This window comes from Serinus canaria, chromosome 5 (assembly GCF_022539315.1).
Source record: "Serinus canaria isolate serCan28SL12 chromosome 5, serCan2020, whole genome shotgun sequence".
Lineage (NCBI taxonomy): Eukaryota > Metazoa > Chordata > Aves > Passeriformes > Fringillidae > Serinus > Serinus canaria.
In genome coordinates this window covers 50,834,778-50,847,343 of record NC_066319.1, presented here as the reverse complement: position 1 = coordinate 50,847,343, position 12,566 = coordinate 50,834,778, and the positions used below count along the sequence as shown (strand labels likewise).

Below are 12,566 nucleotides of genomic sequence, written 5' to 3'. Positions count from 1 at the left end.
CTCCTGGCAGCAGCACCAGCAGACAGGGCTGGAGCACAGGTCCAAAGGGTCCTTTCAGCAGATGGGCTACCTGCTGTAGGTAGTCCAAGGACCAAGGGCAGGCAGAGGTGGAGCCCAGCACAGCTCAGACCAGAACCAGCAGTACTGGGCTGACCCAAAATGGTCCTGTGGGCAGGAGGTGGGTGAGAGCCCAGCGTGGCTCCTCAGGGAGGTTAGGAGTTCTCATTGCCCTCAGGCCCCTGAGAATTTCATGGCTTTCACGACCTTTTGCCTGTTTGCCACTGCTGCTTTTGATTCTTGAAAACCTTGTCCTCTCCTTGAAATGTGACAGAAAAAGCAGAAGTGAAGAATTAAAAGCAGCTGTCCTATTTCAGGTGACACGTGACATCTTTTCCTTTCTCCCCATGGCACAGTCATGAAGGATACTTCACTCAGCAGAGGTCTTTAAGGAGTATTTATAGAAAAGTCAGAATCTGATCCTTTAATCTCTGCTAGGTCTCTAAAAAGAAAGACATTGAACACCTTTTTAACATTTTAAAATAGATAAATAGAATAATTTATAGATGCAGGATTTCAAGCAAGAGACCTTTGACCTGAAATTAATATCCCAAAGACCTCTAAGATTCTATAGAATCTCTCTTATAAGCGTGTAAAAATAGCAACACTGAATGAATAGGTGAGATATCAGTGTGAATTTGCTCCTGCTGGTTGTAATTTTTAAAGCCTTTATCAGATAGCAAACGAGTTCAGCATGGACACTTGTTGCAGACCTTGCTGTAGAGTAAGGTTTAGAAATGAATAAATAAACCAATATAGCCCTTAACTGCTGTTTATTTAAAAAAAACCAAAAAGCATTACTGAGTAATTTGCAGGTACTGCACTTGCCAAATGAACTATGCACAAGACGAGAAGGTTGCAATACAGTTGCAGTGATAAGTTACTTTTTATTTTACAAAAAGTAGCTGCCTTGAAGAGAAATTAAAATAATATTCCTTGCCTTTTAATCCTTTTTTTTTTTTAGCCATTTATTTTGGGGAATGAAAAAATCCGTAGCAAGACAGATACATTACATTTCTTCATTATCACTCAGAACAACTTACAGCAAATATACACACAAATACTGAGGCCAAACACAGGCAATAAATTTTACATATTGCTATGAAAAGTTGCAAGATGCTGCTTGGCTTTCAAGGGCCTAGATGGCAGTGTAGTTCTTAGTGTAATTAGTCAATTTGATCTTCTCTGGGAAGATAATATTAACTGAGAGGTTTTCCCCATTGTTAGACTTCAGAAAAAAGTTCTTTTTCTTGCGCAGGAGATGACTGTATTTGGCATTAGCAAGCCACATTTCACATTTTGAAAAAAAAACAATCCCAGTTGTACCCAAGACCACAAGACACGTAAGCAAGCCCAGCACAACAAAACATATCACCTGGCTTCTACTCAGAAAGGGATCTGCATTCTGAATTGTTTCTTTCACTGTTATTTTCAGGATTTCTTGTTGTTGATGCACTGATCTGTGGTGAGCTTTCGAGGGTGGCTTGTAATTCTGCATATGCTTTGTCTCCACATTCATTCCAGAGAGGCTTGTGTTTTTGCTGGGATGTCTGCAGGTCACGCCAACAAATTCTGGTTTACAGATGCACTCGAACCCCCCCTGGGGATGCTCGCTGCAAGTCCCTCCATTCTCACATGGGCCACTTGCACAGAAAGGGACACGGCTGCTGCAGAGCTTTCCTGTATAGCCATGGGGGCAAGAGCAGCTGAAACCCACACCAACATCTGTGCACGTTCCTCCATTCTCACACGGGCTGGATTCGCAGTCGTCTCTGTCTATTTCACAGAAGTTGCCAGCGAAACCAGAAGGGCACAGGCAGGAAGCATGGGGTGCAAAACCATTGTCATCAATGCATGTTCCTCCATTCTGGCAGGGAGAACTAGGATACATAACAGACACAGAGACAAAATTGAAGTCCAAAGGAAGAAACTGTTAGGAAACAATTTATATAATAAAAAGAGCTGGTTTTCTTTAGAAGAGCCAATTCCAAATGCAAATCCACTGAAGTCAGTGAAGCTGAATGAAAAATGAGTTTGTTCAACAGCTTTGTCAATACAGAGTATAATATCTTCTGCTGACCCTTTGGGCAGGATTAGTACACCAGTATATAAATTCAACCCAATTAGCTGTGAAGGGATTTGAAATTATTGCAAACATTTATTCAAATCAAGCTTCTCACTATTTTTATATGCTTGGAGCTATTTAGCTGAGCAACTACTCAGACAAGAGAGAACAAAGACACGAGCAGCCATGGCCGCTTCCTTTCTACCTGATTATTCCTAAAATAATCTATATATTGTGTTGGCAGAGCAAAACAGCGCCATGGCAGCATAAAGTTGATTGTTTTTATTCTGCTTGTCTGTGTTCCATGACACAAACAATTTAGGAACTAACAGATGGCTGTTCAGCCAAAATTTTTGATAGATACAATTGTAATTAAAAATATCAATGAGAGAATTTCAGCCTGGGCAAAGACAGCTGTAATGTGAGAGCAGGACCATAAGGAAATCAAGTATTTCTACAAAGTCTTTTAGTACTTCCCAACTAGTAGCCTAATAATATGTTTTAGGTGACATAAATTAACGGAGAGATCTTTCCTATCTTTACAATGCAACTGTGCCTCACTGAGTGTAATGCCAAAAAGCACACTGGCACAAGTGTGTCAATTCAGGGGATTTATGCAAAGTGCATTTGGTCCTTTAGCTGTCCCTGCTGGCTGACAAGGGTCCCTGAGTCCCAGGTTTGCAAATAAACCTCAAGCCCTCAAACTTTCATGGCAGTTCATCTCATATCAGCAAAGCTTTTAAAACTCACTTTGTAAAATATGAAAAATACTTGGCAAAGTTTAGGACAAGCCTCTTTGATGAAAAAACTTTTTTGAATACTTATGCATCCCTGAAGACATACAGCACAGTACTGTCTGATAGTTGAAAAGTCCAAGTTATGAAAAGTCCTGTTATTTAAGGCCCCCCACTTCCAGGGCAAAGTCCCAGGGGTAATGAATATCAAGCTTCAGATGCAGACATTTCACACATGCAGCAGTCAGTAGCAACAGGCTGTTATGGAATTCCATGGTGGGACACAGATTTACAGGATCTGTTGATGTCTGGCTGAGATGACTGTGAAAGAGGTGTAAGTTCCTGACTACAAATGGTCCCTGATCACTGGTCAGATCAAGGCTGGGCTTGTCACCATTGCTCTGGGACTGTCTTTGGTAGAGATTGCTCCAAGCACCTCTGGCTTCACTGGGGACTGAAACACTCAGCAGCCACCCATCAGGAGAGACTGAACATTCTGGCAGAGGAATCATCTGTCTGTTTTCTGCAGCTTCCACATTAACTGCTCTGTCCTCTAGTGCTGTTCTTTAGATGTTGGCTGGGTAAAAAAGCACTAAAAGAACATAGTGGAAATCTGGGAGCAGTATTAGGAAAGCAAAACTGGACTTTGACATAGACTGGGTTAGTGATAACTTGAGGTAAGGGATTTCAACATATTAACCAGCCACTATATCTTTTTAAGCAAAATATGGAAATTGGAATGATAGTGTTCAGTGGTTATGGCTATCTTGGAGAACCTAGCACTCTCCCTTAGCTTTACAGGTCCCATAGAAAATTGGACAAGCTGGTTTGGAGATGAAAAATTGTAGCAGTTTGAACCTTCATGGGTGGGTTGAATCTCAGTACTTTCTAGGGAAATGGGAAGAAATTGTTGGAGAACATAAGTCCTGAATTTTTTCCTTTGTCTGAGATGCTCCCATTTTTTTAATCCTGTCCATGGCCCTTCACTGGACTCACTCCAGTATGGCTGTGTCCTTTTTATATTGGGCAGCCCAGAACTGGACCCAGCACTCCACATGTGCCTCATCAAGACTGAGCAGAGGGGAGGGATCACCTCTCTCAACTACTGACATTGTTGTTCTGAATGTCCCATTTCTTTTAAAGAGCAGAGAGCAATGGTCTCCCTGCTCTGATGGAAGCGAGATTGTCTCCTTCAGTTTATCATTATAAGCATATTATCACATGTTGGTTAAGAAAGAAGGACAGACTGGTGGGTTAGGTGTTTTCATGCAGACAGCCTCTGTGCTAGCTACTGTTCTTATTGGGCTGTGTATAAATTATCCCTCACTAGAGGTGAGAGCACAGGATGGGAGTCACTTCAAGGTTGTTTACGAAAATCATGAGAAGGCATAAATTCACCACAATAAAATGTGCAAATTAGCCCTTTTAGTACTCAGATTGTGCCCAGAAAGCCACACTGATAATCTGTAGAGTTTTTACAATATTAATAGATCAGATTTGCAAAGTTTGATAAGATCAGCAACTATCAGAAGCATTGTGTATTTTACACAGATATACTTCCACTTAGCAAAGAATTCTGAATAACAGAAGTGCAGATTTTAAATGCACGTCAGAAATCAATATTTACCCATTAATAATGCAGGGTCCTTTCTTGAGATGGCAGTTTTTTCCTGTAAATCCCTGGGCACACAGACAAATATATCCTCCATCACCAGTCTCTATGCACGTTGAATTATTGGTGCAGGGCTTTGCTGAACACGGGTGAATATCTGTTTAAAAATACCCAACAGGGCTTGATTAATCCAATGAGAAAGAGTTAGTAAATGGTATACAATACTCCAAATAAAATATAGCTTTAACAATACTTCATCCTGCGTTTTATAAATTCTGATCTATTCCTCCCTTTGTTAAAATGGAATTCAGACTGTTCAACTATTGCAACAATTTCAGCTTATTTCTCTCTTTCTAGCTCCTGCTAGAAACGTGTTTGAATTGCTCCATTCTATAAATAAGTAGTATTAGAAACAAAATATTAGTATGGGACAAAGAACTTTTAGATAGTCTAGCCATACTTTCAGAATCTTGGCTTCTCCATGAGCAGAATTCTGACAAAACAATCAGGAAAGGGGAATTCTCCCTGCTCCTGCTCCCTGCTCATGTCATTATGTGCTTATGAAAAAATGTTTCATAAAAACAGACATCAGCAATTTGCAAAAAAATCTGTTAAAATTTCATCCTTTGGCTGGGCTGCATTCAACCCTTATATAACTGTACCCAGAACACACAACTGTATGATGTCTGGACCCAAAGTCACACATCTCAATTTGCAATGGCCCTGCTGAGCCACTTCCCACTCAAATGACTACTGAATTTTTAAAATAATTAAAACTAAATAAACAAACAAGTGCATATTTTAGCAAGCTACTGCAGCAGCTGCAGAGAAGTGCTGACTGGAAGGTATCCAGGGCCTCACACACACATATACACACTTTCTAAGAAGATGAAAAGGGATTTAAGGACATTTATATTTTACTTTCCACAGCATAACATGAAATTTATATGATATCATGAGGTATTGCAAAATTTTAACCACAGAAAACAACAGCCTTAGTATTCAAATACAATCTTCCCTGGACAAAAGGTTCTGTTTCCTAATGCATTAGCCTGTTCTCATTGCAAGACATCTTAGCATGCACTTTGAGTATAAACTCCAATTTTCACAAGGACCAAAATAATCTAGAATTCTTTTTTGAAGCAATGTTTTTTGCCAGCTATTTTCAAGACTCTAAAGGCAGCTAATAAAGCATGTACTTTGATGGAGAAGAAAACATGAACTTTGATGCAGGAGCATGGAAACTCTCTGAAATACACATATGAATAGGTATGTGTGTGTGTGTATACACACACACACACACACATATATATAAATACATATATATATATATATATATACACACACACACACACACACACACACACATATATATATAAATACATATATATATATACACACATATATATATATAAATACATATATATATACACACACACACACAAACACCAACACACACACACATATATATATATATATATATATATACATTACTGTCAATAATTTATGTCAGGTATTTAATTTTAAAATTCATCTCAAAAGGGTGTTGTACCAGGTTCTTTTAAAACATAATACATAAATAGCCTCAATTATCCCCTTTTCTCTATTTTATTTTATTTTACCTCTCAGAAGGACAACCACCAAGTGGTAACAGATGAAAATGCAAAACCAGGATGTTACACTTATACATATATTATTAGTGGCCTCAGTCATACTACCCATAATTAATAGTTCCATCAAACAAAGTTGTCATGCTGCAGTGCATGAAGCAATCACTGTTTTATGAAGAAGATATGCTCAGTAGTAGTTTGTCACAGGACAATTTTAAGGATAGATGTTATAGACTTCACCTGTACTCTCTGATGAGTTTGCCAACCTGTGGCCTTGGCAAAGCACTCTGCTGACAAGTAGGACAATTTACTCCCAACTGGCAGTGTATGTTGGCTTTTTATCCCAGTTGAGGCCAGGATTCCAGTAGGAGGTCATGGACCCGCTAACGCGACTGTGCCGGCACAGCCGGGGGTGCCAGGCTGACAGGTCTGATTTAGCAAGCTGGATCAAACACTCTGACTGGGCTCTCTTTGTTCTCCTGGAAACAAATTGACTCAATTGATTTTCCCTTTGTTATGGTCAGTGTTTGATGTGGTTCCTGCACTGTGCAGTGCACATCAGCTGCAGAGGGAAGCTCTGTGCTGGGCAGCCTGGTTCCAGGGGCGCACACGCTGGATTTCTGTGTTTCCACAAGATGAGAAGATGACATGGCATCATGGAGCCAGCTGGACAGGCTCCATTGCAAATTGGTTAACCAGTAGGGTTAACATTAAGACCAACTCACAGATGTTTTCCTTCCAGTGCCTTGTCTGTCCATGTGACTGCAATGACAGTCACAAATGCTACCACTGGTTCTGCCCTACGTGTTCACAGCAGGTCAAGCCCAACCCATACCCTGCATGTCTCTCAATAACTAGGAAGGTCATTCTTGGCCTGAACTGAGAACCAGGCTGCCTGTATTAAAAACAGCCACACAATTAGAGGCATTACCAAACCAGTAGGTGATCTACAACTACTCCAGAAAGGAAGTTCCATGATCAAAGCCAAGGAGATCATATACATATTCTAACTTCTCCACCAAACAGAAGAGGTACCATCACCAGTCCAAATCATCTTTTTTCCTCCCATGCTTAGCAAGCAAACAGACTGCTAAGACTATATCTCTGAGCAATAACCCACTTGAGGTTTCAGTATTTTATTGGGTCAGGACAACAATTTCTATCAACTTTCCAATAGCATGAAGATGAAGAGAAACACCCTTCTCTTGATCCCTTATGGCAAACCATGCTTTTAGATTAGATAAAACCACTGAGATGAAAGACAATCAACATAACATCACTGCAGATGAAAAAATAGTTATCCTTTTGGCTAAAAATTCTCATCAGCTCTTCATGGGGAACTAAATTCAAATCGGCAAAGAAGACTCTGAGATGACTCTGAGTGTTGAGAGAAAGAACAGTTCCTGCACTTAAGCAAGGGATACTCTTTTTGGTATTATAGGACTACCTTAATGAGTAAGTGTTAAATTAATGTCTTTTCATAAAGATGTGGGTTCAATTTTCAATGCATCATTTTGCATCCTAAGTAGCAATTGCAAGAGGGAAACATTGCAAGGCTCAGAATTGCAAAGATATATTAGTAATAAGAAATTCAGCTAGGCAATTAAAGCTTTTAGAAGTAGCTGTGAAGATGCTACTTTTGAAAATGTGGAACTTTGTTTTCACTGATATGCAACAGAACTGAGCCTCCTAAGGTGGCAGAGGGGGATTGTTCTGTGCAGCTTTAGAAATCTCTGATTGTAGATCAGAGAAGGACTCATTCCTCCTCATTACCTGTAATGAGAATCTAGGTGTCTGTCTCAGGTAAAAACATTTGTGAGATGTGTCCAGAACAACATCTGAGAGTTTAGAGTCACATCTGCACTACAGATGTCACCACTGCTACCACGGCTCCTGCAAACATACCAGGAGTGACTTTAGAAAGCCTCTCTCTGCTCATGTGTGCAGTCAGTGACTGCAGGCTGCAAAACCTGCTGAGTGAATGAGTAAATGAATACCTGAGAACCTTGCACTAAATTCCGTGTCACTGCAAGGATGTGACCTACCTAAAACCTTCTGATTCCTTTAGTCATCTTGAAATTCCTTTAGTCATCTTATCAAGCTGTGATCAATCACCACTTTGGCTATGTGCTGGAGATCTCGTGCATGCTCTATAAATGATAAGGCATATACCAACAAAAGCCTGAAAGGCATGAGGAGAAAACGAGGCCCTGGACACTTGTCCTCTTGCAACTGCAGCTGTGTGGGCTGAGCAGTGCATGCTCCTGGATGCTCTTATGGCTTCCATCCCATCAGATCTCTCTGACTGAACATTTGCCAGTGTCAGCCAAAATAAACCACCCCAACAAAGGCCAATTCTTCAGCTTGCTGATGCTAAGCTGGCTGATTGTGACTGGCAAAGGGTGAGAGAGTGCACACAGAGCTGTGCTTTTCCCTCAGACCTGAGGGGGAAATGGCAACCTGTTCAGGAAGAGCTTTTTCTCAGTTTTAGCAATGTTACTTCACTGAATCATCACCAGGTTAAGTAAAAGAAAAAATAAACACAATGTTTTCCTTTCAAGAAGTACTAAGGAAATAGCATATATATAGAGATATAATGTGCTACATAAATATTTAAAATTATTTAATATATGCAAGATAACTTGTATTTTGATTAGAAGGGCTTACATGATAAGAAGGGAGCAGTTGTTTGTTAGCCTTGTCCCTGAAAATTACTGTTTAAAATATAATGAATTTACACTTGGCTCACATATATGCCCAATTACAAAAGATACTGCATTTCTTCTGCCTAAATTATTATGGAAGTTCGAGGTTTATGTGCTGCTGCCCAGAATCTCCTCATTATTTGGAGCTAACATTCAAGATTTTAAAACTAGTTCTCCAGAAGGACTTTGCGTGTCTCCAACACCAGGTGGGGCTGCTTCCCCTCACTTATTCAAGGAGAGAAAAGGATGTGCAAACCTATGTCACAGAGGCTGCCAACCCAGCCCTCCTCACAGATGCACTGCCAGGGCTTGGCACAGCTGCCGTGCAAGCACCCAGGGAAAGGAACACACTGATTACAAAGGGCACCCTGCCAGCCAGGTTGACACCTGAAAGACATAAAAGGCAAGACAGAAACAGAGTTTATTTTTAATAAACATAATTACAAGTGTGCCCCCCTTTTTGGTTCACAAATGCACAACAAATAAACTTTTGCATTCCAAATTGTACTATTTGAACAAAGCATATCAGCAGTGCTTCTGGGATACTAGAAGTCGTTTATGTGAAGAAAATAATTTCATTCAGCAAGAAAAAAAACCCCAACTAATCAATGTAAATACTTCATACTGGAAGAAGTAAACTAAAGAGGTATCTAAATATCCCTGCTTTCCAGTTACTTCATCCTAGTAGAGTGCTGTTTCATTACAGTTCCATATTTTCAGAGACCAAACCATTTCAGTTTCTGTCTCTCTTACCAGGAATACAAATTATTGAAGCTGACCACTCCTGTGCTAATCCCCAGTCCGACAGATCTTTTTACCTGCATTCACTGGGAATTTCACAGAATCCATTCTCTGGATGGCAGCCAGCTTTACAGCTCACGCCTGGAAGGAGAGATTTACAACATCAAACCAGAAAAATCAGCACAAAACCCCCTATATGCATGTATCATATCCTATACACATTACAACGTTTTGAAAAATCCCTGTCTGTAAAATGTTCCTTTTCTTTTTTCTTCAGACACATTTTTGCATTGCAAAATTTTCAAATTAACCTAATCTGGAGCGTGTTATAGAATATTCCTATAGGGTAAATGAAACGACATACTGAAATAATCACAAAAGAATACAAAGTTGTTTTAGCACACCAAAAGTGTGTGTAATATCCCTGCACAGCATTTTAAGGGAGTAATGGCAGAGCAGATTCACGGATGTTGTCTCTCGACGTGCCACTCCAAACGCATTGTTTCAGAACTACTTGAAACACAGAAGTAAATTCAGTCAGGAAAAAAAACCCCAAACATTTAAAACTACTTACAATAAAAGTGCTGGATACATTTCAACCCTACATCGGATGAAAATAACCATTTTCATTAAATCATGCATAAAGAACCTAAGTTAAAGGAGAAGAGATCTCGGTGGCAGGTTTTGTTTTGTTTGTTTGCTTGCTTCCTTAAGCATTTGCACCAAGCATCCCTCTGGAAGATCCCCGCTAGCCACTGACACCCTGCGCCAGCGCCAGCAGAAACGCGCTCCGTCCGCTGCCAAGGAAAAGCTTCCCGACGACACCGGCATCTCTGGCTGGAGGAGGGCTGGGGATGCCTTTGCCGCCCGGGGACTCCGGGGGCACTCCCGTCATCGCCGCTGCCCCGCGGCCCCGGCAAACTCCCAAAACTTTCCCAAGTCGCCTCCCCTCCCGCGCCACGTCCCGCGGCGGCGGCGGAGCCCGGCGGGCAGAGGGTCCCGGTGTCCTTACCTGGGGCTGCGGGGAGCACCAGGGGCAGCAGGCAGCAGCAGCAGAGGATGCCGGCGGCGCGCAGCCCCATGGCCGGGCCGGGGCCGCTCCGCTCCCCGCGGGGCTCGGCGGACGCGGGGCCGGGAAGGCGGCAGCCCCCGCCCGCAGCGCCGCCGGGCTCCGGCCGACGGGGCGGGAGCAGGGAGGGACGGAGGGCGGGGAGGGCTGCCCGCCTCCACCCGCGGGCGGGGAGCTGCCCACCGGGCCGGGCAATCCCCCGGCCAACGCCGCCGAAGGAGAGCCGCGCACCTCCAGCAGCTCCAGCAGCTCCAGCAGCTCCAGCTGCTTCAGCACCTCCGGCTGCTCCAGCACCTCCGGCTGCTCCAGCACCTCCAGCACCTCCAGCTGCTCCAGCTGCTCCAGCTGCTCCAGCAGCTCAGCCCCTGCCGCGGGCGAGGGGAGGAATCCTGCAGGGGCGCGGGAGAAGGGAGGTCTGGGGCGAGGGGGAGTGTTAAGCACGCCTCTGGTCTCCTTGAAACTTAGTCTGGCTGTCCGCAAAGACCTAATTTGGGGCTTGTCATCAGAAGTCTAAATTCTCAGTCATTCCCTGCAGAGCTCCAACACTTTCAGGAAAGACTCAGCGAAGGCAGGGAAAGTATGATACTGTTCTGCTTCTGAGGCTTGAGAATCCAAAAAAGACTCCACCAAAATGCCCCAAAGTGCACCTTTAGCAGTCACGGAACAAATCAAGAAAAAGCATTACGTTTATCGCAAGACACTTCAAATTCAGCATTTTATTCTGTGTACATTTCTCTTTTGTATCTCTTTATTCTTCCTTTGTGCTGTCTCTTAAGGAAATAGACTGGCTATTTCTTATTCTTTGTGTTCCTTCTAGTTCATTGTTTTCTATTAAAGAAGTTCTGCCTGGTTTTTAGGATTCCTGAGGGACCTCTTTTTTTGCCTGCTGATGCAGTGCTTTCTTCCCTGAGACCTCATTTACTAATTTGCCTGCCTTTATGGGAAGCAACTAGAGATCCTTATACTATGGTGAGAAAACTACAATTGGCTAATTCAAGATTACCTGCTTGAAAGTGCACACTGGAAAACATTCATTAGCTTCAGATTGCCCATGTAGAGGTATTTTAAGACAATGATGTCATGTAGGTTGAAAAAGTTTGCTGCTAGCAATGCTGCCTTTTAGTTTTAACCAAGAATGGAGGAAGTGAAGGACAGAAAAAGGAAGAGTAGAAAATGAGGTTTGGGTTACAAGAGAACACTCAGGGAGTGAGGTGTGAGAGGCAGACACTGCTTCTTCGAGGCCCTCCAGAAGTTTTGGGATCTGAGATAAGCTATGCCTACCTGACTCCATAGGCACAGATTGCATCCCTGCCTTTTCTGCTTGTCTTGCTTTCCTTTTAGTGAAACATTACTTGCTGTTTTGAAAATATTACTTTGCCTCACAGCTTTGGCTGTAGCTCACCAGACCAAGCCTTGCTGGGGTATTGTCAGTGGCACCCTAGAGAATGTGGAGTGTTAATAATGACTGCTTAATCCTTTACTCTGCCCTTCTGTGAGCCCGTGCTTCTGTCTGGTAAATATTAGCAGCTCTTTGTCAGTTCACTTTTCTTTTATTCTTAGTTGTTTGGTCACACTCAGGTTGTGATAGGTCCAAGGTTGCTTATTCTTCCCTTAGGTGGCAAGTTCTCTGCTTGCTGATGTAGAAGCCCTGCCAGGTTAGACCTTTTTTGCATTTTTGGATCAAGAGATAACCTGGGCAGTAAAAGGGTTCCAAGAATTCTGTGATTTCTTTGATACTTCAGTATTACCATGACCAACTAGTAAAGCAAGGCTTTAATCTTTCTGCCTTCTATCCTAGAAATTTCTTCTTGTATTCTTTCTTCAGACCTTAAGAGTAAAGAATCTGTAGAATTCATAGGTTTTATTCGTACACTCATCACTGTCAAATTATCTTCTCTAATTTGCATTGTAAATAGAGGCTCTGACATTTGATGACACATTTCTTCTATTTTATGAGATAACTACTGAATACC

General features: G+C 42.1%; 1 protein-coding gene across 1 annotated transcript; it reads right to left on the bottom strand.

The window, feature by feature from the left end:
- Positions 1 to 813: 813 nt before the first annotated feature.
- On the bottom strand, positions 814 to 10,638 carry DLK1 (delta like non-canonical Notch ligand 1). The gene is made up of 5 exons (XM_030240816.2): positions 10,537 to 10,638; positions 9,602 to 9,665; positions 9,040 to 9,170; positions 4,484 to 4,625; positions 814 to 1,937 (listed from the first exon to the last, which is right to left on the bottom strand). The coding sequence occupies exons 1-5, from the start codon at positions 10,604 to 10,606 to the stop codon at positions 1,196 to 1,198; spliced, it is 1,149 nt and encodes a 382-aa protein (XP_030096676.2). The 5' UTR covers positions 10,607 to 10,638; the 3' UTR covers positions 814 to 1,195.
- Positions 10,639 to 12,566: the final 1,928 nt, after the last annotated feature.

What these genes read in the sequence shown, in the direction of transcription:
- DLK1 (XM_030240816.2), bottom strand. Translation starts at nt 10,606, where the DNA reads ATGGGGCTGCGCGCCGCCGGCATCCTCTGCTGCTGCTGCCTGCTGCCC. An exon ending in GAAATTCCCAGTGAATGCAG is followed by an intron (nt 9,171 to 9,601) that starts GTAAAAAGATCT and finishes TATGTCTTTCAG; the next exon opens with GTGTCAACCTGGCTGGCAGG. An exon ending in TGGCAGCCTCTGTGACATAG is followed by an intron (nt 4,626 to 9,039) that starts GTTTGCACATCC and finishes ATTTTTAAACAG; the next exon opens with ATATTCACCCGTGTTCAGCA.